Source organism: Chanodichthys erythropterus, chromosome 23, assembly GCF_024489055.1.
Source record: "Chanodichthys erythropterus isolate Z2021 chromosome 23, ASM2448905v1, whole genome shotgun sequence".
NCBI lineage: Eukaryota > Metazoa > Chordata > Actinopteri > Cypriniformes > Xenocyprididae > Chanodichthys > Chanodichthys erythropterus.
The window spans coordinates 3,400,216-3,427,651 of NC_090243.1; the positions used below are offsets into that span (position 1 = coordinate 3,400,216).

Sequence of the window (27,436 nt, forward strand, 5' to 3'; positions counted from 1 at the left end):
GTGAACAATTGGCTGATGTTTTTAAGGCCCTACCTCGTGCACAGATGATGTATATTAATATTATTCCTTTCAGTGCACCTAATAAATAGTCTTTTATCTGTTAGTAAAGACAGTTTCAAGTAATATTTCAAAAATGTATAAAACAAAACATCCTCTTTAGCACCTTTAAAACAGGTGGAAACAGGGCCACAGATCTTAAGTGCAGGCTGAGAAGCAGTAGGGTGGAGGCAGGCGGGTGGGGGTGTTGATGGCTGTGTGGTGGGACAGTCAGAGTGGGCGTGGGATGTGAGACCAGGCATTTAAAACTCATTCAAATCATCAGCTAAATGTTGATTCTCCAGAGTGCTGAGGGATGGTGTCTTGTAGCTGGTGATGGCTTTCAAGCCCTTGCACACCGATGCAGCGCCGTTAGCTGAAAATAGGGCTGGGTGATATATCGCATGCGATTGTCACGCACATTTCGTCAGTAAAGCCGGTTCCCTGATTACCGCTAAATCGTCATCACCTGCTTTCAAATGGAGCGCTATTTAATAGACAGAGCCGTAGTTCATTGACAAGCTACGCAATATCACGTTCATTATCGAAGGTGATTCATCTGCGATAATGAACGTGATATTGTGTAGCTTGTCAGTGAACTACGGCTCTGTCTATTAATTGGCGCTCCATTTGAAAGCAGGTGATGGCGATTTAGCGGTAATCAGGGAACCGGCTTTACTGACGAAATGCGCGTGACAATCGCATCCGATATATCGCCCAGCCCTAGCTGAAAACTGATTTTTCAGCTTTTCAGAGTAGCTTTTCTTAGTTACTCTTTGCTCCTTATTCAGTGTGTTTTTGGCCTGTTTGTACAAGGCTTTGTCCCCACTCCTGTAGGCATCCTCTTCGGCCTGGTGAAGCTGTTTAAGTTTTGCAGTGAACCATGGCTTATTATTGTTATATGTTAAATAAGACCAATCTAGATAAATTGAGTGCACTCTGACTCACACGCTCACCCAGAAAAAAAGAGATCACATAATTCAGTGGAAAATGAATAGAAATTATATTCTGTATAAAGAAATATGAAGTAAACGTGAGAATAAAACTGTTCTTAGACACGAACAAGAGCTCAACATCAATTTTCTTCTCTCTACCAGAATACTTTTTTTTTCCTTTTCGGTGTTTACACTGGTTTTCAAAACCAGCTCCACCAATCTTGCCCTTTTGTGCAACAGCAGCAGCTCTGGGTACATGATCTAAAGCTCAAATCTAATTTGATGGCACCGTTTAATCGCGGGCGATGGGGTAAAAGATTGACACACTGGTCAAAAAAAAAAAAAAGTCTTGCTTTGTCACACTGTGATTGATCGCACCCAGTGCGAATAGCTCCATAAGGATCTATTGTTTAGATTCAAGGGCATTATCGCAGACCTTTGCGTTGCTTGATAGCGATTAGTGTGAAAGGCCCTGAATGGGAATGCCAACTAATGAGAAGTTCGAACGAACTCTAAACAAACCTAGTTTTTGCCTTATTTTGTTCGAAATTATGTCACACCTGTCCATTCTTCGACTTTGATTGAAGTCTATTAATACTAGGCCTACAACACTAGAAAATCATTATGTCATTACAGGGCTTTCACCGACATGGTTGAACATGGGGAAGTAATTGGCTTGAATGGTTGGTTGCACCATGTTCAAGTAGAAAGTTCAAAAGGAATAGTTTAGCCAGATGGTGGAACAAATGTGAGATACGGTGCGGAGAAATGGAAAATAATAAATAACTTCTTTTAACCTGAGCATCTTAAAAACACAGTGTTCATGAGCAAGATGCTAAAATAGCAGTCAAAGACAACCATCTCTAAAAGCAAGTCTTCATTTAGAAAAACTATTGAAAATGCACAAAAGGTGTTCTTGGTGAAGAGGTCCTTACAGTAAGAATGAATATTTTAAATGCCACAGAGCAAGAAGCATAAACTGTTTATTGTAGGTTATTCCAAATGTGTCTACACTTGGCAACAAACCTTTGCAAAAAATGAAGCATGCAAGTCAGCTATGCTTTTGGATAATTGTTGGCTGAGGGTGACCATTGTAATATAAAATCTTAATTTCACACTCATTAGGCGGGAATGAAAACTCATACATATCAAGTTTACTGAGAGATATTGTGAGATGCTGAGAACATTTCAGCTGTGGGAAATTTGGTTTTATAGTTTAGGAAATGTAGCTCTTCATGTATAGTCATGTAAAAGATGCTTGTGTTGCATAAACATCTTATGCAGAGGTATAGGGACACTTTTTTGAAGCATTGTGTAATTTTATACAGATAATGCATTATGGATGTTATAACTTCTTTAAGGGCTGATGGTGTTCAAAATGGCCAAACTAAAAGTCCTAATTTTCATGTATAGCCTACATGTTCTTAATAATACATTTTGTATAATCCTTTGATGTGTCATTTAATCGCCAATTCTACATGTGTGAAGAGGCCATACAGAACAGTTATACTGAAGAGGCAGTCATACAAGGTTTCCTTTAACAGCTGAACTGACATCTGCCAAGAATAATTAAATAAAAATCATTTTAATTTGCCAGGCATGTGTATTTCAATCCTCTGCCACGCACCTCATGCTTACATGTTTCTATATGATAGGAGAGACAAATGAGAGCACAGTGTGATCATGTGAAGAATGTCAACATGTGTATTTTTCCTTTACCCACAGGGTCCCAGTGATTGCCCCCCATCCTGCAGATGTAATGTAAAGTGCTGACAGCTGTGGCCAATGTGCACCGAGCGTGTGTGAGAGCGTTCTAACCAAGCAGAAACCCAATATCTCTGTGAAATGACCAGTGGATTAAGAACGTTTGATAAGCCTTTCAGACGTTTCTATTTGCTTAAGAGCATGTGGGAAAAAGCATTTAAGTGGACCGTGGGTGACCACTGAACTGAAGAAATGAGAAACGAAAGTTTTTCACAATAGTTTCACAGAATTATTTATTTGAAGTATCGCTAGGTTGGTTTGGGTTACACTGGTGCAAGTTGTTTTGGAGCCTTTTTATTTGGATTCAGTATTTATTATGATTTAATAAATAAACACCCAATCTATAGATGATAGAGTCTGCAATTAATTGTATTAAATAAATAAAAATTAAATAATGATTTAAATAATAGATATAAATATATTTTCATGACTAAAGGTAATTTATTAAATATTTTACTTTATACATTTAATAATAATAATAATAAATAGCTTTATTTGATGTATTTCTTTGATCTGTATAATCAAAATTAATGTATTATGTTCATTGGCTTTATTATTTATTAAATAAATTATGTATATATATATATATATATATTTATATATGTATATATATATATATATATATGTATAATAATATATATAATCATTTATATATATATATATATATATATATATATATATATATATATATCATTTATATATATATAAAACCCCCGAAGCACTGGTCGAGATGAAGCTGTTCTCAGCGTGTACAAGAACCCTGAACGGCTGCTGATGGCCTGGAGCTCACAACTTGTATAATAGGCGCTATGATTAAATATGAGTCACATATTTCAGGTGTAAACAACTACATTCTTGCATAAAAAATCTTAAAACTACAGTTTGTGGTAAACAGGTGTAGTATTCACAAAAATGATGGTGGATTTGCTCGGCCGCCGCATGACAGTCGCTTCAAGCAGAGTGATACAAGTGGTGAAAAGGTAAGAGTGCTGTTATCAATAAAGTATAGCACGGCTATCAGCCAATCAGATTCAAGAACCAGAAAGAACTGTTGTAATAACTGTTGTAATAATTTTTATATATATATATATATATATATATATATATATATATATATATATATATATATATATATATATATATATATATATATATATATATATATATATATATATATATATATATATATATATATATATATATATATATATACATACATAAATATATATATATATATATATACATACATAAATATATATATATATATGTATATATATTATAAACAATAATGGAATTAGTTCATGGCACATTACATGGGTTCATACTACATAATATCAGTGCCAAAGTTAGATGGGAAAAGGGGAGGAGAAATGCCTGATCCATAATGACCCGGCCAAACCCCAAACCTTAAATATGCTTGGTACACCACAAGGCAAGCTCTGAGATGCTCAGTGAGAAGGGGCAGAAGATACAGTCTGCTTGGTCTACGTGACAATTTTAATAACCAGATGCTGAATGACTTTGAATGGTGATTAAATAATGGCCTTGTTTTGACGCGCCTTTTCCTGGGCTTATTTTACAACGATTGGCAATCAAGGCAGCACCTGTTGCTTTGAATCTACAGCAGGGACGCTGAATATCACATACTATTAAATCACAGGACATCAGTTTTTTCAGAATCAAGTTCTTTGCTCTGAAACAGAGGTGCAGTCGTGATGTCCACGGGTTCGGTGAGTGATCCTGAAGACCTCCAGGAGCTGTCAATCACTCACATGGACACTCGTTCTCTGGAAGACTCAGAAGATGAGTTTAGTATCAATGACAGTTTGAAAGCAAAGACCAAACAACCTCGAGCTGGTGCCAGCAACAACAAGCAACAAATGAAGATGGCAAAGGATGGCAGACAGTCTCAGAGAAACGCAGCAAATGCCAGAGAGAGAGCACGCATGAGAGTTCTGAGTAAAGCTTTCTCTCGGCTGAAGACCAGCCTGCCGTGGGTACCAGCAGACACCAAACTGTCAAAGCTGGACACGCTGCGTCTGGCATCCAGCTATATATCTCACCTCAGACAGCTTTTACAAGAGGACAGATACCAGAACAGCTTTGTGCATCCTGTAAACTTGGTATGAGTGAGTGTTGTCTAAGTTTATGACAGGATTTTATACACTTCCATCTGGTTCAGTAGTGTTATTACTAACTGATTAGTGTTATTAGTAGTGTTCAGTTTTATTACTTGTATAATATATAATCTATATTACATTATATAAATATATCAAACAAATACCACTAACAATTTAGTACCATAATAGTATCGTATCATATCATATCATATCACTGTTTTGAAAAGTATTTTATTTTTTATTATTCTGTATTAAATATAAATTTAATATGTAAATAAACAAAATAGTTATAAACATAAATACATAATAATAATAATGTAATAATAACTTAATAAACAACTTAATTTACTTTAACTTTATATTTTACATATTGATTAACAGTAGATACAGTATGCCTTTTTAAATAGTGTGTGTGTATATATATATATATATATATATATATATATATACATACATAGTATTTTATTTTTATAATTCTGTATTTAATATCAATATATAATATTCACATAAATATAAAAGTAGTCTTAAACATAAATAAAACCTTATAATTACTATATATACCTTATATTACTATAATATAAAATACATTATTTAATATATTTTATCATGCTGCATAAAACATTAATATAAAATATAAACCGAAATATAACAGAAAACAAATGTATATCAATCATACCTTTTATTTAGCATATTACTACACACACACACTATATAATATAATATAATATAATATAATATAATATAATATAATATAATATAATATAATATAATATAATATAATATAATATAATACACTGTATATTCAGGGTGAATTGTTAATTTGGGACACTTTTTTTTACCTGAATTCACCCCTAAAAAGTAATACTTCACAGTACACTGAGCATTAAACGTGATCGCATCTGCGTCTTATGGCATTGAACCAGCAATGTGTGGCTGACTTACTCATTCTTTTTTCCACAGACCTGGCCTTTTGTGGTCTCGGCACGATCAGAGGACACCAAAGACATTTCAGCAGCGGTCAGACTATGTGGAGCTACAGCATAAACATCTGGCACCTCTCTGTCTTTTATCCCCCTCCATCTCTCTCTTTACTGTCTGTACTCATGCACTTCCTTTGAACTTACATCAATGGACATTATGCAATGAACGCAACTGCATGTGGGACGTACCTGTAGTTAAACAGCAAAGTCATTGCACACAAATCTGTTTTTATAGCGTGATTGTTATGTTTATTTAGCAAATATAAGCAGATATTACTATGTGTTTGATCATTTTGCTGTCTGTATGTAGCTTAAATGTAACGTTTAAAGAAAAAAGAACAAATTGCATGACCAGAAGCACAGAAAATCACTTTTATTGTTTTAAAGCGCTTGTAATTTTTCTAACCATCCAGCAGACATTTAAAAAATCTGATTTTGATAGGATGTTTTCAATCTGTGGAAACTGCTTCAGTTTGTTTAGTTTTATTTTTCACTAAGCAGCAGCATCAAGTATGTAATTCAAGGATTAGTTCACTTTCAAATTAAAATTTCCTGGTAATTTACTCACCCCCATATCATCCAAGATGTTCATGTCTTTCTTTCTTCAGTCGAAAAGAAATGAAGGTTTTTGATGAAAACATTCCAGGATTATTCTCCTTATAGTGGACTTCAATGGAGCCCAAACGGTTGAAGGTCAAAATTACAGTTTACAGCGATCCCAGATGAGAAATAAGGGTCTTATCTAGAGAAACCATTGCTCATTTTCTAAAAATAAAAAAATTATAAGTTTTAACCATAAATGCTCATCTTGAACTAGCTCGCTTCTTCTTCTCTATTTGAATTCCAGCAGTGTAGACACTGCTAAGTGTATTACTGCCCTCCACAGGTCAAAGTTTGAACTAAATTGTCATATACAATATGCTAGTGCAAGTATATAACAATTATTTCAAACTTTAACCTGTGGAGGGCAGTAATACACTTAACAGTGTCTACACTGCCGGAATTTTTTTTGTTTTGTTTTTAAAAAATGAGCGACGGTTTCTCTAGATAAGACCCTTATTACACGTCTGGGACCGTGTAGAACATTTTGAAGCTGCAATGAAACTAATTTTGACCTTCATCCTTTTAGGCTCAATTGAAGTCCACTATATGGATACAAATCCTGGAATGTTTTCATCAAAAACCTTAATTTCTTTTCGACCGAAGAAAGAAAGACATGAACATCTTGGATGACATGGGGGTGAGTAAATTATCAGGAAATTTTAATTTGAAAGTGAACTAATCCTTTAAGGCTACAGATGGAACAGAACAGAAAATATTACTCCAAGGTATGTTTAAGTTTATTTATGATTGTGATATTTGTGGTTTGTTCCATCTTTCTTTTTTTTATTTGCGTTACATTATAACTAAAACGAATCACTCAATGATTGTCTACAACAACATCCTTGATGCATTTTTGCCTTCCAGATGAAGTCATTTATATCACTGTAGACACGCCTGTTGATCAAGTGTATCTATTTTTCATTGGCATAGTTACGCTGTGATTCAGTTTGATTCCGAATTACACTATATTACACATAAACTGTAATGTGTCACTAAGTAGGAATTCTTTGAGGAATGTAATTAAATACCATAAAGTCCATTGTTTTAATTCCTATCGTGCGTTTGTTTATAAAATGCAGACTTTTTCAGGATGCTTATTTTTTCTCTTTTGCATTGAAACCGTCCGGTCCTCAAACTCAGAACTTACTGATCTTTTCACTTCATACGAAGTGATAAGAAATACATCAACTATAAAATACACAACTTAATACAAATTGCAGAGCCCAAATGTGTTGTGCCCATGTGTGCAGCGGTCATTAGAAAGTGTGCAGTTTGAAGAGGAAGCCGACTTTTCACCACGTTTGTGGAAGACTGCAGCTGTCGAGCCATTAGTTTCCCAGAACACTGAACGGGTCCCTTGAGGGAGTCTCACAGGAGATGAAGCACTTTGTCAGGCAAGGACAGCTCAGAAACGGCTCTCACGTTCTCCACCGCTGCTAGGATGAGCGCTCTGGGGTTCACTGAGCTTACAATGAGGAAAGCATTATCTGACTGCTAAAACTCATGACTTCATAAACCACTGTGATTTGTCATCCTCTTATAATGCATCATTATATCAGAATGGCACTGGAATGCGTACGAATACAAAATAGTACCATCTAGTGGACACAGAGCTTTCTGGACACGTGATACAGTTGTTTTTAAACAAGGGGACCTCAGGAAATTGAAAAACAACAAGAACAAACACCTTCAGAAACCATTGTTATTAGCGACACTGGTGGCCATTAAGTTAACTGCAGCCAGCAACGTATTGCTCGTGCTGCCACTAGTACGCAAGTAACGCACAAGACAACATTTAAGGCCCAGTGGCGAAGTTCTTTTCTTTTTTTCGCATAAAAGTAAAAAGTAAGATGGAAATACCTTTGCAGCAATATCCTGGCGCCATGCGAGCTGCTGAGAACAACGTTTAGATTAATATGTAAACATATACGGCGCGGTTTTCCTATCAGAGCCCCAATATTAACACAACAAAAATGACAGCGGTAAGAAAACAGCAGTTAAGAAAGCATCTGATAGTAGAGATGTGGATATGTTTGCACCAGCTCTGCAATTCACCGGCATCGTGTCAACAGATGAGGTAATTAAAACTACTCTGTTATGATAGTTTGATTTAGTATTTTTGAGACTATATAGACTACTACAGTAGCCTACAGAATGGGTCTTTCGGCATTATCCGATTCCTGAACACTGAATAAGCATTCATTTCATGTGTCTTTGATCAGAAGAGCGCTCATAAACGTCACGTCCTTTTGAATTTCCCGGCAAAACCGTCCCGGTCTTTCACATAAAATCAGTTTTCTGCAGGCTTTAATAGACAAACATCATAGGAAATCGGGGAAGGTTTTTTTTTTTTTTTTTTTTTCGTCACAAGCTGTTCACAAATAATGCCCCATAATGTATTATTTTAGTTTAATGTATTATATTGAAGTTATAATAAAAATAGCGTAACGAGTTATGCCCTCAACAACTTTTCTTTTAAGAAAATACAGTTCTTGAAATGCCTGGAATCACATAAAAGTCTGTCTGTCTGTCTATCCATAGATGATAGAGTCAGCAATTAATTGTATTAAATATATATAAATTAATATTAAATGATAATTTAAGTAGATATAAATATATTTTCATGACTAAAGGTAATTTATTAAATATTTTTTCTATCGCACTCAACTCAGCCAAAAGATTGAAATAAAAATAATAATACGGATAAGGCTCACTGTTTATTTTTGTGATTCTTCTACCATCAGTTTTATTAAATGAACAGTTTTATACATCGCCAGCAGAGGTCGGCATTGATCTACAATAGGCCTACTCCACAATACGCCTCAGCTTCAAACTTTTGACGCTCTGTCGGTAAGTCTTTCTATTTCATTTGAACCTTTATGTTTTCCTAATTTACTCTGAATGATGAAAAAGTTATTTCAGTCAACGCAAAACTTAGCAAACTCCATTTCTGTAGACCTACTGGTGTGTGTTTGTATTGAGAGCAAAAATGTCCAATAGATTTAATTAAATTCTTGAAATACTCTGTATGTTTAGCCTTCCTTTTCTCAGGTGGAACACATTTTCATTAATATGGAGCTGTGTTTTCAGGCATTAACCCATAAGCACATCCAATTTTTTGTGTACCAAAAACACATTTCAGAGACAAAAATTTCCATGAACAGGAAGGAACTGTAGGTCCAAAGCCAAACAGCACAGTTCACTGACCATTTCTTTGTAGTTTAACCAAAAGCACTAAATGCAAACCCACGGCGGGCCAAGATTCAGAGAACAGTCTTTGAGGTTATGAAAGACATTCTGAGCCTATTTGTTACCTAATATCCATTCACTCAACAGCAAAGAGGAAGAAAATGCTAAATATTACTTTGATAATCAGTTTAACATCTGCTTTATTTTGGTTTCATTCAAAACACGTGGGTCATGTCTTGTTAGCTTTATCTTTTAATCTCCGTTTTTTTTTTTTTAAAATCACAAAATAGCACCATAATTTGTAAAACAAATCAATAAACTGATTGATAACATGCATAACTGCAGCATAGGCCTGAAAGCATCCAAAATACACATTTAAGAATTTATCTTAGTACACTTTATTTGCATCTTTACTGTAGTTTTTAATTACAGTACATATCTTTAAAGGCGAGAGTTTTCTCAAAATGAGTCAGAAATCTCTACTTCAGCAGAACTTACATACTCCAAACTTTCCAGTTTTTTTCCTATAGATATTCTAAAGGTTTATACAGAGTGGTTTGTTCATATACCAATTACCTGATTTAAATAACATTTTATGTTTTTGTTTGTTTGTTTGTTTGTTTTTTTTACTTTTTTTTAAAGTGCTAAAGCTATCCAAAATCCCTTCTGTAAAAAAACGTTTAGTCTAATATGTCAACAGAATGAAACAAGAATTTTGAACCTGGCTTCATCCAATGCACAGCTTTCTGTTTTGGAAATGTATGCAAATAATTTAATTAGATAATTCCTTATTTGCATATTTAAACATAACGCAATACAAAAATAAAATGAAAAAAATAAAAAAAGTCCATGTACTGTACTGTACCGTAATTACCTGGGAAAGTATGGTGATATCTATAAGTTAACATTTGTACCCTATTGCCCATAAATAAATATGCTGACAAGAAATATTGATTAGATTTAAAAAATATTTTATAATTTTACCTGCATATTATCTTAGGCTTCCACTAAGAAAAAAACTATCAATAAAGCATAAACAAATAAATAACCATCAATCTCAATATTACAGTATTATATATTATATATCAGAATATAGTATTATATAGGCTGTCGTATATTATAATACATACAGTGTTGACCCATGAAGACGGCAAATATAACAAAATCACACTGCATGATTGACCAATCAGAATCAAGTATTCCAGAGAGCCATATAATAGAACGTTGTATATTTACACTGGCAAACCAGCAAACCTTGGCACATTCTTCCTTTGAAGATGGCTTTCTTTTCAGAGTGCCAAGTCACTACCCTGTGCTCAGTGTAATCCATAACTACATCCAAATTGTAGTGTCATGAAACATGGCAGACTGTGAGAAAGTTTGGTGGCGCGCTGAAGGTCACTGCGAATATTACAGGGTTTGTGATCTGCTTGGCTGGAGACTTCCTGCTGGGCTGGGGGGGAGATGACACAGTTTTCTTTTAGGCAGGTGATAGAGTTTCAGCACAAGAGCAAGGCGCTCTATCTCCCGAGAGAATGGAGCCTCTTTGTGGCTGGATGTGCTCAGAGAGGAAGGTCAAACCAGGGAAGGGAGGGGTGATGAGGTTGAGCATTGACAAGAAAACATTTCATCAGATATTCCCCTCTCTTCTTATTGATTCTTTGCCCACTCAGACCTTTCTTTCTCTCTTCTCCATTATTTTCGAAGTTCGAGGGGTGGCGCTGGCAGTGTCCGTGAGCGTTTTCATACAGTGGCCTGATTAGGAGTGTGATTCAGGATACTGATATTTTCTCACAAGGTATGTGTTATTCTCTCCTTGCTGTTTACAAGAAAAGGGTGGGAACCGCAACCATTGTGGACTGAACAAAAGGGTTTAGGAGAGCTCCTGAAGGGCATTGTTGTTCACAACGCCACGCATTTTACTAGTCTCCAGGGCTAAGGTGTGTTTGGGAATAATGTCACCTGTGAAAACGTTCCAAGTGTCGGTTTTCACAACACAGAAATGGCACAAAATATAATAACTGATGCTACGGACAAACAGTACTACCAGTACAGAATGCTAAAACCATACTGCATTGTGAGCCATTTGAAATTTAATTGAGAATTTCTTTTGAAATTACAGTTCAAATCTGGAATTTAATTAGAATTTGAATTGAGGCACCAAACAGAATTGCCAATTTTAATATACGGAAGTAAAATTCACTAAAACTCAAAGAAATATTAATATAATAAGTGCATATGCAATAAGTACACTGTAAAAATACTGGGTTAAAAACAACCCAAATTGGTTTGAAAATGGACAAACCCAGTGACTGGGATGTTTTAACCAATGCTATCTCATGACCAATTCGTACATATTTTACGAGGATGGCTAATTCGTATGAATTTGTATGATTTGTCTAAACCCCAGTGAATTCATACGAATTTGTCAACTCGTAAAATACGTACGAATTGCCGTGAGATCGGGTTGTTTTAACCCAGTGATTGGGTTAAATATTTACTCAACATACTGGGTAGTTTTATTTAACTCAACTATTGTTTAAAAATTACTGTATTGCTTCACTCAAAAAAATAACTTGTTGGTCTAACTTAATTCAATTATGACACCTATTTTATAATAACTGATTTATTTGAACTTAAGCTAAGTTAATTGTACTGATGAGTAAAATTCATCCTAATTGAATGAGATCACACCAGTTTTATTTGACGTATTCTGTGAATGTTTCCTGAACATAATTCTCTCTAGTTGATCCAACCAGAGCTATTGCAATTCAGACTGGTGCCCGAGTTGCTCAAGTTTTCTGCGAAACATTTGTAGCATGAATATAATGATCAGGTAAAGAACTTCTCATGACTGGTTTTAGCACAATTAAAGCTTGTTGAGAACAACATAGATTTATTTCATGTAGCCACCCAGCCTAACCACAAGGTCTACACTTCGGTATAATGGTAACCTCATAAAAATCGACATAACATAAACTCTTTTAAATGTCAAATATAACTGAACATCAAACTTTAAAAGGTATTTCCCTTTCCTAAAAAAAAACATTAAACAGCACTTAAGTTCAACATTTACTGTCCCAATCTATCCCTACGCAAAGCATGCTGGGAACTAGAAATCCACTGCCCAGTTTCAATCAATGCAACATAAATGATTTGTGTAGTCCTAACACAAATGGTTTAGGTTAACCTAACATTTTGCTAATTTAATTTCATTTAACATAGTACAATTGAGTGCAAATGCCAATTAAGTAAAAAACTAAAGATTTGTGTTGTTTCAGCTTATTTTATTTAAATAAACTGAGCAAGCACTTAGAATCATTTTTTGAGTGTATTATTAAAAACTGATTTTTAATTTCCAACTTATTTTGGGTTAATTTTAAGCCATCCATATAGTACTTTTTTAAACAATAGTTGGGTTAAATAAAACTGCCCAGCACATTGGGCAAACATTTAGCCCAAATGGTGGGTTTGTCCATTTTCAACCCAACTTGGGTTGTTTTTAACCCCGCATTTTTTTTGTCTATAATATTTAACTATAAAAAGGAAGGTTTGTCAAGCCAACCTTTGAATGATGGCTTACAAAAAGTTTTTAAAACATTTTAAAACAACTTCTTTAAAGGTTTTATAGACCTTATGGACATACTGTACAAATGAATCGGGTTCAAACTATAGAAATTTGCAAGGATAGTTCATCCACAGCTGAAAATTCTGTCATCATTTAGTCCGTTCCAAACTTGTTTGACTTTCTTTCTTCTGTGGAACACAAAAGATTATATTATGAAGAATGTTTAAACTGTTTTTGTCCATAAAATGATAAATAATATAAATAAAATGATATTTGTCTCAGTGTTTTTTTTTGTCAATGAAAGTCAATGTGGTCCAATGTTGTTTTGGACCCCATTGACATAGACAAATATCTTCTTTTTTTGTTCCACAGAAGAAAAAACGTCATATAGGTTTGGAGGAGCATACTTTTTTGCCTTATTAACGTCCATGTACTTATCAAATTTATGCACCCAGGTGGACAAACACTTCATTTCCCAGAATACATACCTGCTGAAGTACTCTGAATTGTAAAATTCAACTTCCTTTAATTCTGAATCAAATTACAGTGTGTGTTTTGGCCAGCCAATTCAAATTCCAATGCTAAGTCTTGAACAATCGCCCCAACCCTGGAACCGAGATGTTTTTGTAGTCATTTATAGGACACAGGTACATCCAGGATGGGTGAGGTGAGTCAAATCTGAGAGACACCTGCTTTATGAAATACGAACTGCAATTCTTTCTCTTCTTTATGGGCCAGTTTCATTACAAACATCTCCTGAAAAGCTTTCACGCAGTGAGCCATTTCCCCTCCAGACACATACTTTCTCATCCATCAAGTGATGCTATAATGACGGCAACGGTTTGACAATGGGGATAATATTTTTTCTCCCACAATGGCTTTTGGTTCCCTCCTTTTGGCAAGATTCTGGCTACTATAAATACTCCTCGTTCCCATCGCTGTGGTTCACAGACACTTCTCTGAGTGAAGATGAGGCCTAGTGTGGCTTCAGGCCTGAGCTGTCAGCGCTCCACAGGGATTAGTAAGTCACAGTCACTGTATTGTTCTCCAGGCTACAATGGGCACATGGAGCTCTGGTCTTTGTCTCGAAGTCTGTTGTGAACTTCAGAGAAGGTAACAAAGGTGTGACACACCTGTGAATGTGGATTAAACTCTTTTTTTCCTCTCTCGTTCCTGTCTTTTCTCAGATTCATGGCTGTAGCCTTTAGCTATGTCCACCACATCAAACAAAGAACTTTCATAGTCATGACTTCCTCAATAGTCATTTGGTTACAATGAGATATTACAGTTATATATTATAATTACTCCCTTTTTATACATTCTACTGACATTTGTGACGGTGGGCGCTCAAGTGATTTATTTTGAGGTGACGTAGCGTTCAGACAGGGAGGGAATGAGGTTTTATTTAATGACACTGACCACCTCTGTGGTTAATTAAATCAATATCACACCCTTACTTCAAATTCCAGCCAATCCATTTGGAGAACAAATACAAGTTTCCCCACTAATTTTTTTTCCCAACCATCAGTCTTATTTTGACTAGTCAGGAATAAGCTATGACTTCAAAAGACAGAAATATTCTGTCATAGGTTTTGATGGAGATGTCTAAACAGCTTGGACGTTAATTCAGCGTTGTGTTTTTCTCCACGGTGAACTTTTAGTGACCGCATCAGAGATTTCACGGATATCAGGTACAATGTGTAGTCCGAGGAGATTGTGTTTGACAAATGAATTATAATTACTCAATTTCATTTCTTTAAATGGTCAAACAAATGACTCAGTTTTAAAGTTTCACTATTATACAAACAGAGAAAGAAAGAATATATACATATTTAAAACTCAATGAGTACTATAGACAAAATCCAACTTTTAAGAACTATCAGGAAACAATGAGTAAAATTATGGCAAACTCAAAGACCGTTCAATGTTTGACTTGATATTACCACACCATAAACAATCATCAGTTTCATAATTAGGGGTTTCTACAACTATGAGCACTTTTGGGCCTGTGGACTTTTATAAAATAAACTCTCTTAAAACTCTGTTTCACACTCTCACTAGTTTTTAATTTGTCTACTAACAATGTCCAACAGTAGATATACACACATTGCAAAATAATTTAGACATTTTTTCCTAAAAAGTCAAGAACATTCCACCACATCTTTGAAATAAAATGGCTAATTTCATAGATAGCACTTTATAAATACGCATAGTTAAATACACTACTGCTCAAAAGATTTGGGTCATTAATTCTCTTATGTACGGAGCCCCTTAAAGGGACATGGAGGTGGAAAAAATATGAGATGGGAGGAAATGCTTTTGTGTTATCTCGCAAATGTTTTGCATTCCCCCGAGACACTTTGCGCTCGCTCGCAAGACGTTTTGCGTTCCCCCGAGACACTTTGTATTCGCTTACAAAATGTTTTGCGTTCCCCCCAGAAACTGCGTTTCCTAGCAAAGTTCCTTGGTGAAACGCAAACATTTTTGTGAGGGGAAAAATGTTTCTTGGTGGAACGTAAAACATTTGAGAGAGAAAGCAAAAACATTGACAAATTTTTCCTCCATCTCATTTTTTTTTCCCTTCACCACGTCCCTTTAGGGGCTCCATACTTATGCTCACCAAAGTCTGCATTTATTTGATAAAAATACAGTAAAAACAGTGATATTGTGAAATATTATTACAATTTAAAATAAACTGTTTCCTATTTTAATCAATTTTTACATTTTATTTATTCCTGTGATGCATAATTTTCAGCATCATTAGTCTTCAGTCACGTAGAAATCATTCTAATATGATATCTATCAAGAAACATTTCTTATCAATGTTGAAAACAATAGTGCTGCTTAGTATTTTTGTGGATTTTTTTTTAACGCATCCATGCTGAATAGAGGTATGCATTTCTTTTTAAAAAATCTTACTTGACTCCCACCTTTTGAATGGTATTAAAAAAAAAAAAAAAAAAAAATGCAAATTTGTTCATAAAAAAAAAAAAAAAAATATATATATATATATATATATATATATATATATATATATATATATACACACACACATACACACTCGAGAAAAAAAGAAATCCATAAAAAAAGGGCAAAATGTATTGTATTTAACAGAATTTTACCTTTTTTTTTTTTTTTTTTCTTAACAGTCGTTTTACCAGTATTTAGAATTTTGCACTTCATTGAGTTGGGTTTTGGGGTTAACAGAAATGTCCGTAAAATTACTGGATAATGTCCAGGTAATGAGCTGCCATTACTTTTTCAGTAATTCAGTAAACGGATTAATTTTTTACAGTGTATATATATATATATATATATATATATATATATATATATATATATATATATATATATATATATATATATATATATATATATATATATATATATATATATATAATATAGTCATATCTAAAGTCCAGAATATTAACAAGCTCTTTTGATGAGCAAGTAAACACCTAGAAGCCGGAAGACACCTAGCAACCAATAGCAATACTCTGGAAACCAAACCAACATTGAAACACTCTATAAACAGTGACTTTCAAATGTGACTGGATACGTGGGCCATATTATCGAGGTCAGTCTCACCTCAGCGTAGACGGTCAATGTCCTCCATTATGCATATTGTGAGTCATCAGCTGTATGTCTGTCTCATTAACATTTGTGTGACATGCACTAGTTTGCAGGCAATCATCTTTTATTCACACATGGCCATGAATAACTTATCAGAGACTACGACAACGTCATATAAACTGCACGCGATACATTGTATATCTCTGTGTAAGCGATGGGCCTAAGGCTTGGTGATGTGAACCCACGTCTTACTGAGGCCTATGGGCCATGGAAAGGTCACAATGGGAGCACTTGACAGTGCAGCCAGTTAGCAACCACTGATGGATCTGCTACGTGCCTCTGAGACCAGGAGCCTCTTGGGCTGATAGTGTATCGGATGGCCTGTTAATTATACTGACTTCAAAAGAGCAGGCGCTGATGTCTGAGTGTGTCACTGTGGGTGACCGAGTGTTCCCATGACATGCGTCTGTGTGTGGACAGGTCTGTTGTTGTGAATGGGCCGTAGGTGTGCGATTTCTACCTGTGTGGGAATTCAGAAGTCATCTGGATTAGCTTGATCAGTGCGTCATAATCCTACAGGATGGGATGGTCTCTTTCCCGTCCCATTGTCTTTGTGGTAAGAGTAGTAACCTGACCAGAGGAATTTGATGACAGCTGCTAACCACAAAATTAGGGTTCTACCTAAGGGGCGACACTAATATTGCCATATGTAGATTAAATTAGCCTATTATTCACTGCTGGCTTGGTCACTCAAGATATTTGTCACCATCTCCGAGTCGGCCATGAATCATTGATGTCAACCAAAGTCGTCCATCTTCATTAGAAAGGCACCTGGATTGGGACAAATCAGTCACATACACATCTGGGATCTAAGAAGGACAAAAAACAAATTGGCTCATTGGAAAAACATGCTTCTACCTTCATTTTTGCAAAACTCCAAAAAACTTACACACAGATTATGATTTAGTTTTTTTCTGGTGAAATGCATGGAGAAAAGTTTCCAAAACATGCCCTGCACATGACATGCAGTAAAAAAAAAGGATATCGTTCCCTCAAATTACTAAATCGTGTGGATGATTAACTAATTCGTTCCCTCGATTTATAAATAGTGCACATGAATTAGCACATGATTTAGCCTACATTTTTTTCCAGTGTGTCATGTGCGGGGCTCCATAAATGTGAACTGAATATAACAACAGGCAAAAAGCTGAAACGTGTTTTAGAAAGTCTGAAGACATTTTTTTTTAACCTACATACAATTGACTGCAGTTTCCAGTTCATTTGAAATAAACACTAGTGGCAGTAGAACACCAACAACTTTTTATTCCTTTTCACACAAATAATGTTTAGGGGGCAGATTATCTGTTCATTATATAAAACCAGTTTTTCTCTTCAGAAAATTTTGGACTAACCCACTCAATTCATATGGATTAGTTTTATGATCTCTTTAGGAACTTTTTGAAGCAACAAAGTGGTAGTCACATATGTCTATGGGACAGAAAATGTCTCGGGTTACTTGTGTAACCCTGGTTCCCTGAATAAGGGAACGAGACGCTACGTCATATGACGTAGCGTCGACAGTTTGTATATCAATTGTATATCAAGAGCAGGGACACGTTTGTGTGCATTTCATTTTGAGATTTACCGGAAGGAATAGAGAGTCTCTACAATGGCGTTAAGTGATAGATTGAAGCGCTCATTGGCAGCAAGCACTCAGCATGATTAAAAAACAAAAAAACAAAACAAAACACATTCTAGTGCCAGATCGCCTCTTATTTAACACAAACGAATGATTTGCTAATCAACTGGAGATGTTTCTTTTATATTAGTTACATCCATCCCATAAGATGTTTCAAAAAGTGGTGGGGACATGTCCCTTCGCAAATTAGGCCTATGCTTATTTGCTATTGCTCACACTATTGGTTAAGTTTAGGGTTGAGTTTAGTGTAGGTAGTGCGTAATTTCAAACATGATACAGCATTAACCTTTTAGCTTCAGTCACTGGACATTTCACTTTGAAAGTGTCGCAAAACACGTGCAAGAAGCAAAACATTTATTTTGCAGAAATGTCACCTCAGGCACCTATTTCCAATGAGACTGATTTGCTAACAAAAACAACAAAAAGGGTGTGTGTGTGTGTAGGTTTGTGTTAAGACAGTGTTTTAATAGTAGCCTTTCAATTTGAAAGTGTTGTGAAACTTGAAAGAAGCAACGTAATATAATTCTGCAGAAATGCCGCAATGTGTTTTAACAGTAGCCGTGGTGGTGTTTGCATTGTGTAATGTGTGTAGCCACTGTGGCAAGGGCAGGATGGACAGAGTTCCCTGACCTCCTCTCTGGTTTGGGACCTTAGGGGCCCTTAGGGGTCCTCAGATCAAAGCTCAAGTCAGGGGATGAGTGAGCAGAGATGAGGACTGACTGTTTGCCCAGCAACTGGTGCAGAAAGAGACAAACAAAAAGGTCCAAGGCTGCTCAGAACCTATACTGACAGATAGCTAATACAGAGAGGACCAGCTAGGCCATTCATGACAAGACACAGAGACATTGATTTAGACTACTCAAATTTCTCTTTTAGTAGATGTGATTCCATTCAATATGTGAAAAAAAAAAAAATATATATATATATATATACTGTATATATTACATTATTAAATGTACACTTTAAAGTAAAGGTTCCAAAACGGGGGTTTTGCAGCAATGCCTGAAGAACCATTTTTGGTTCCCCAAAGAACTAAAGAACCCTAAAGAAACTTTTTCCACTATAAAGAATGTTTTGTGCAATGGAAAGGTTCCATGGATGTTAAAGGTCCTTCATTCATTTTTAAGAGTGTCAGATAGTGTTATTGCCATTAAACTAAACTAAAAACTAGCATGACTGAAATAAAATGAAAATTAATCACAAATTAATTTTAGTTTTAGCATTTCATAAGCATTTATATTTCAAATTTCCTCCTGCACTAAACAAAAAAGAACATTTCAAATGATACCAGTTAACTTTTCATTAATCAGCCTACAAATACTAAAGATAAAACAAAAATATAGTCTACTAATTAACCTGAAATGATAAAAAAACTAAGAATGATAGAATTAAAAAGTAATGAAAACTAACCTAATTGAAAAGACAAATAAAACTGAACAAAAAACAAATAAAATATAATGCTCATGTTAAAAATAAAGTGGATAGTAGCCAAATATCTGAACAGATTATTCAGTCACATGACTTTCTTGATGCCCATCTTGGAATTTATTTAGTAAATTAGCAGTTTATGCACTTTAAACAAACAAACAAACAAATAAAGATCGCACTGTTTATGTAAAATCCAATAAATTAATAAAATATAAAATTAACTCCAGATTAATGGGTATTTAATCCTGTCTAATCTATTTCCTTTCACCCATTCATATTCTGGCCTATGTTCAAGTTATCTTTAACAAAACTGTCTTTAAAAATCATTCCCATGAACATGGAACAAAAGCGTAACACCCCGAATCCTCAACTGAAAACGAAAGATTTACGGTAACTGTCTATAGAGTCTTAAACAAACTTCACTGTCTATTTCATACCCCACAATTCTCTGGTTCCCCAGGCTTTTTTTTTTTGCTTCATTCACTGGCCTTTATTCCTCTGATGGCAAACAAAAAGACACTGTATTCCCTCATGATTCATGACAGCTTACTTTCCTCTCTTCACTTTACAAGGTGACAAACTGTTACCATCATCTCTGTGTGGCTGGTATCTATGTGAACTGTGTCTCCCTATAGATCCATATGAAGTGTTCATATGAGCTCCTGCGAGGACTCTAGGTCTCTATGCCTTTTCCACATGTCCGATGTGGGCTTAATTACTCCGCTCAGCTGTGCCTTCCGCCCACGGCTGTCTGCGTCTGTGTGGGAAAAGAAAGGCTATGGGCTGACAGCCATGGCATAACTCTCTCTGTTTCACTGTGGTACAAATGCTGTTTATGAAATTAATGTGATTGATGGCAAATCTTAGATGCGTTGTTGCTCAGTTTCACCCATGTTCTTATTAAGCAAATGCTAGAAACGTTGGACATCACCTTTAACGAGTAAGGAGTGAAACCCAACGTAATCGCAGCAATATATCTGAAATGTCACAAAATAAGAAACGCAACACTCTCTGTGCATTTAATACGCAGACTTTGGTACAGCTTTGACAGGCTCTCGCTCGGGATTCTGGGAGAGTGGTGAGATAAGATCGGATCGTGACCTTTTCCTTCTGATTGGACACACACACACATACACGTGCCCTTCTTCTTGGCACATTCAGCACTGGGTGGCACCCAAGAGCCAGGTTGAATAGGTATTGGGTTGCACATAGATTCTGGCTCACATGTTTTAGCAATTTCCTCTGCCTTCTGTGAAATTATGCAAATATTTTAGTCCCGTTTCCTTGAGTCTGGAACAGCAATTAAGACTGTCTGTTTCACTTTATGATGGCCACTGAAGTCACTTGCAGACAGCCTTCATGGGATGTGAGGATTTATGCCAGTAATGTCACAAAGGTGAAACCTATTTAAGCCTGGAGGTTCAATAGGTGAGGAATGGAGAGGTTCAGCTACACTTTGATAAACTTCACCACTCATGTAGAGTTGACCTGTACAGATATCTTAGTCTACTGTGTCTGAATGAAATATGATTATTAGCAGCTTCAATTTTGTTGCAATGATAATTGGAAATATTATTGAGCATATCTTAAATTAAGACAATAGATTAATGTAAACAATACAAAAGGTTCTGCGTTTAGTAGAAGCTAAGCTCAGTTGACAGTATTTGTGGCATATAATGTTTATTACAAATATTAATTTCCACTCTCTTTCAAAAATAAAGCAAAACTTTATTTTAAAAGTTAAAGTGAATCACTTACACTGGAAATGAATGGGACCATTTTTTTTTTGTGAAATATCACTTTTTTACGGAAAAGGATTAGGGCCAAGCAATAGTAAAAAAATAAAACCATCTCGAGATTAAAGAGAAAAAAACTCATTAAATTTCGAGAAAAAAGTCGAGATAAAATGTTGAGAATAAACTCGTTAAATTATGAGAAAAAAACTCATTAAATTTTGAGAAAAAAGTCGAGATAAAATGTTGAGAATAAACTCGTTAAATTACGAGAAAAAAACTAATTAAATTTTGAGAAAAAAGTCGAGATAAAATGTTGAGAATAAACTCGTTAAATTACGAGAAAAAAACTCATTAAATTTTGAGAAAAAAGTTGAGATAAAATGTTGAGAATAAACTCATTAAATTACAAGAAAAAAACTCATTAAATTTCGAGAAAAAAGTCGTGATAAAATGTTGAGAATAAAGTCATTAAATTCTGAGAAAAAAGTCGTTAAATTACGAGAACAAATTCGTTAAATTACGAAACATTTTATCTCGACTTTTTTCTCAAAATTTAACGAGTTTTTTCTCAAAATTTAATGACTTTAATCTCTCGATGGTTTTATTTTTTTATTATTGCTTGGCCCTAATCCTCTTCCGCATTTTAGTGTGAAAACAGCACTTACTAATGTTTTATAACTAATCTATCACTGCTAAGTTATAATTAATTTAAAAGTGTTGTTGCCATGACAATGCAAAAGATAAATCATAAAATTACTTTAAAAGAGGTTATTTAAAGGGTTAATTCACACAAAAATTTAATTTCTGTCATTAAGCACTCCTAAGTACCCGCAAGATCTTCGTTCGTATTATTGATGAAATCCGAGATTTTTTTTATCTGCCATAGAAAAAATCGAAATTACCACATTCAAGGTCCAGAAAAGTAGTAAAGACATTGTTAAAATAGTCAACGTGACTACAGTGGTTCAACCTTAATGTTATGAAGCAACGAGAATACTTTTTGTGCGCAAAAACAAAACAAAATAACGCATTTATTCAAAAATGTTTCCTCTTCCATCAGTGATTGCAGTGCAGAACTTCCTTGTTTACGTCTGAACACCGGCTCAGTATTGGCCAATGCTGTTCACATGAGCAGCACGATGCAGTCGTGTGATGTTGACGCAGGAGCCAGCAAATAATAAGTCGCGTTTCTGACATAAAACCTGGAAGCACTGCACTGTGTTCACTGTGTCAACTGCATAGGAGACTGACAGGGAAGAGGAAAAAGTTGTTGAATAAAGTCAGTATTTTTGTTTTGTTTTTGCGCACAAAAAGTATTCTCGTCACTTCATAACATTAAGGTCAAACCACTGTAGTCACGTTGACTATTTTAACAATGTCTTTATTACGTCTCTGGACCTTGAATGTGGTAATTTCTTTGCTTTCTATGGGAGATTAAAAAAAAAAAAATTAATTTGTGTTCTGAAGATGAATGAAGGTCTTGCAGGTTTGGAACGACATGAAGGTGAGTAATTAAGCTTTAAGCTTAATAGACAATACACAAGTTTAAGCGTTGTTATAAAATTATAACTTTCACAATTCTGCTTTTAAGTTAAAAAAAAGAAAACGACGGAAGGAGGTAATCAACATTACACCACAAAATCTGTTGATTGATCTTAATTACTGAAATTGGGAATATTCCTTTAAGTCTTCTTTTGGGAAACTGCTTGGTCTGTTACATCATTTAGAGGGTCTAATCTGGTCCAGAGGTTGTTAAAGTCCATGTAGAATGAGTTAAGTTCATCTTATATATTTAATGGCTCTGAAAGCCAAAGCATTTTCCATTTTCTTCTCTGAATGCTCCAATAAAGATCTACAGGGTTGAAAATTTCCCACCACACAAAGACGCTCAGACGTGAGTGTTGTGCTGTTGTCAGATAGGGTTCTGTGGAATGAAATCGATGGAGGTCAGTGGATGAATATATCTCTCAGTTCAAAGGTGGATACTGAAGTGGCCCTCCACTACAAATTAATCTTGATCAGACCGAGACCTTTCAGGGAGCAAAGCATGTAATTGGATTAGTGAGCGTAACAACTCCATTAATTATCAAACAATATTGATCAAAGGCATGGCAAAGAATGGGTCAGCAGTGAAACATTATTATGAAACATAACCTGGAACAACAAAACCTCTAGGCAATGGATACTAACTTAAACTAAAACACTATATAACAAACATCCTGACAGCTTATTTCACTTTAAACATCAAGATACAAGATTAAAGTTTATGGATCTAAAATCATCTGCTCACTATATATTTTAAGTTTTTCACCAACTTTTTTATTTTGCTAGTCAATTTCAATGGTCTTGCATTGTGACAAATACAAAAATATTCAATTTAATCAATCAATAAATATAATCATGGCTGCAAACATAATACATGTATATTATTGATTAACATTTATATTACACTACTGTTCAAAGGTTTGTGCTTGGTAAGATTTTTTAATGTTTTTGAAAGAAGTGTCTTATGCTCACTTTGATTCTTTGATAAATAGAAAGTTCAAAAGAACAACATTTATTAGAAATAGAAATCTTTTGTAACATTACAAATGTTTTACTGTCACTTCTGATCAATTTAATGTGAACTTGCTGAAAAAAAAAGTACTGGTTTAATAAAAAAAAAAAAAAAAAAAAAAGGAAGAATCCTACTGATCCCAAACTTTTGAACGGTGTATATTAAATAAATATTACATGATTTGAAAAATGCTGTTTAATGAGATTTACTTCCAATTGGGATGTTAATTAAAATATGAAGAAACCCCTTGAGAGTCCATTTAGAATTGGTGAATCGCTCCAAAAAATCAAAAAGATTTTGGGCGGTATGTAAATTCAAGACCAGTCTTATTGAAAATGCTTATATATTCAAATAGTATTTCTATCCATGTTGTTAATTTTTTGTAAGCTTTTATACTTTGAATACAAAGCATGTTACCACTGTAGACAGTCATAGAAATATTGGTCAAAGCATTCTGACCAGAAGACTAGGTTGGAGGTAGGTGGGTTATTTACCCCCTAAGCCGAAAGTTCAAAGGGGAGCCACCTATTTCTCTCTCTCCATCTCTCTCTTTTTCTCCAGGTGGTCTATAGCCACCTGTGTTTTCTTTGTGTGCTTGTCATCTGTCTTTGGAAGGCTTTGTTGGGTTGCCAGAGTGAGGACAAGTCCAGTACGGTTCCGATGATGGACTTTCTGTTCCTCTGTCCTGCCCCTCACAGGAAACCAGTGTTATAACCTTGAGATCCTCATCCAGTCCTCATCAAGAGCCTGGGAAACTACTTATGTGTTGTTTATTCTTTTGTGCGTAGGCCTGTGAATTAGAGGGTGGCGGCTCCGTTTTTCAACGTATGTTTAATTCTCTTCAAATATGCGGTTAGTTGAAAACCCTTTGGTTAGGAGTTCTCAGAACACCAGGGGGACGATACAATAAACTTCTGTAAATTATGATGATGAGGATCAGAAATCATCATACTTAAAAACGATTCTAAAATTATTTCTCATATGCTGAAAGTGAGCGGTTGTAATCTGTGACACTGCCATAAATGATGTCTTGGAGGCATGTGTCTGAATGTGTGTGTGAAGAACTCCACATACAGACAATGTGTGTGCTGGGGAGGTGTCCAAGAGTGTAACCTGACCACGGCTATTGTCTTGGCCTTTGAGAGAGTCATCACTCACACACTCACACACTGCACTGATGAGCCACTCCTAATCACGGCCATTTTAGGAGCTGGAGGTATGAACATGAAAGGACTTATAGTGAGGATGAGCTGTTCTTGTGGGTTGCTCAGGGCAATGTACACAGCAAAATCCCCAGAGTTAAATTACATATGGTCACTCTCTATATAGTGTCAAAGTAACATTGAAGAAGAATTAAAGTTAATGAGATAATTAAGTGATTAATTAAGTTATGATTGAGCATTATTGATGGACACCTGCTGTTAACAAGCTGAATCACTGAAGAGAAACACAATAACTACAAATGACTTCCAACCACAGCCTTAGATGAAATCAGCTGAAGATAAAAGACATTAAATCTCTCAAGATCTGAATAAACAACTCCACAAACATCATATTATCTCATTAACTTTAACTCTGCTTCAGTGTTATTTTAACTCTATGTGGAGAGGGACCATTTGTTCTCTGAGCAGAGCTGATTTACCTCTGGGGATTTTGCTGTGTAGCGTCTGCCCTGGTAAAACGAGATAACAGGGTAAGGTAGCAAGTAAACGCAATGGAGAAAAACAAGTTCAAGTTATAAGCATGGAAGTCAAGATTAATTACTTCCTGAGATATAACCTGTTTGCTTTTAAGAAAATTAAATAATTTAATTTTTTTTAAAGACTTTTTTGTTATCTTTCTTATTTCCATAGTGTCTTTCCACTCAAGAACATCATAGCAATTTCATAGCAAGGCTTTAAAGGGATAGCTCACCCAAAAATGAAAATGTTATGTTTATCTGTTTACCCCCAGGGCATCCAAGAAGAAGGTGACTTTGTTTCTTCAGTAGAACACAAATGATGATTTTTAACTCCAACCACTGCCGTCTGTCAGTCAAATAATGGGAGTAAATGGGAACTCGAACAATAAGAGTCGAAAAAACTTGCATAGACAAATCCAAATTAAACCCTGTGGCTCGTGACGACACATTGATGTCCTATGACATGAAACAATCGGTTTGTGGGGGAAACCGAACAGTATTTATATAATTTTTTACCTCTAATACACCACTATGTCCAACTGCTTTCAGCACTCGCTTAGTGAGGTCTGATCGCGCTCTGACAACGGCAGTAATGTCTCGCGCATATACTTCAATGAGTGCAAGACATCCCCGTTGTCAGAGCACGATCAGACCTCACTATGCGAGTGCTGAACGCAGTTGGACATAGTGGTGTTTTAGAGGTAAAAAATGATATAAATACTGTTTCCCACACAAACAGATCGTTTTGTGTCTTAGGACATCAATGTGTCGTCACGAGCCGCAGGGTTTAATTTGGATTTGTCTATGCACGTTTTTTTTTTACTCTTATTGTTCAAGTTCCCATTCACTCACATTATTTGACTGACAGACGGCAATGGTTGGAGTTAAAAAAAATCATCATTTGTGTTCTACTGAAGAAACAAAGTCACCTACATCTTGGATGCGCTGTGGGTAAGCGGATAAACATAAAATTTTAATTTTTGGGTGAACTATCCCTTTAAGCTCGGATATACTTAATGTCCACACAGCTTTAAATGAATACTGGAGATAAATGCAGATGGACACGCTTGACACATGCGCAGTACAATTTCTTTTTTATACTCTACCATGCAGAGCTGGTGTCAGGACACACAAACTCTGGACAGATGCATCGCTTTTTTCCTCTTTTATTAAAAATATAGTTATATATATTAAAAACTGGTTATATCATGATTTATCTATTATATTCTAATTGTCAAATATGTGTAAGTGAATGTTGTCATTTAAACACCTTTATAATGACCATGTTAGTTGATCTATAAAGCACGATGGGTGCCGCCATGTTAGTTTGCACCGCAATTCAGAGAATCAGATCTGTCGGATTTACATCATATAAATTCATCCGTTTCTCCCAAAATACATAAAAGTAAGTGGCCGGTGAACTAGGAGAATAATAGTGTGGCGACCAGGGCGGGCGAGAGCCGTGAGGGAACGGCGCGAGGCCGGTGACACAAGTGATAATGAGCATCACCTGGGAGGCGCACCGGGTCTCTCACAGAGGAGCTCCGGGAGCATAAAAGGAGGAGCG

At 35.3% G+C, this 27,436-nt stretch overlaps 2 protein-coding genes across 2 annotated transcripts in view; both read left to right on the forward strand.

Annotated features, from left to right (window-relative positions):
* Positions 1-3,013, forward strand: part of trpa1b (transient receptor potential cation channel, subfamily A, member 1b) — a 62,292-nt gene extending 59,279 nt beyond the window's left edge. The window contains exon 29 of the mRNA XM_067377864.1: positions 2,697-3,013. Within this exon, the coding sequence (XP_067233965.1) occupies positions 2,697-2,736 (40 nt within the window). The 3' untranslated portion in view covers positions 2,737-3,013. The remainder of the gene's footprint in view (positions 1-2,696) is intronic.
* Positions 3,014-4,450: 1,437 nt separating this feature from the next.
* LOC137014229 (transcription factor 21) lies at positions 4,451-5,955 on the forward strand. The gene is made up of 2 exons (XM_067378426.1): positions 4,451-4,858; positions 5,816-5,955. Exons 1-2 carry the CDS (start codon positions 4,451-4,453, stop codon positions 5,897-5,899), a joined length of 492 nt encoding a protein of 163 aa, XP_067234527.1. The 3' UTR covers positions 5,900-5,955.
* The last annotated feature ends 21,481 nt before the right edge of the window (positions 5,956-27,436 follow it).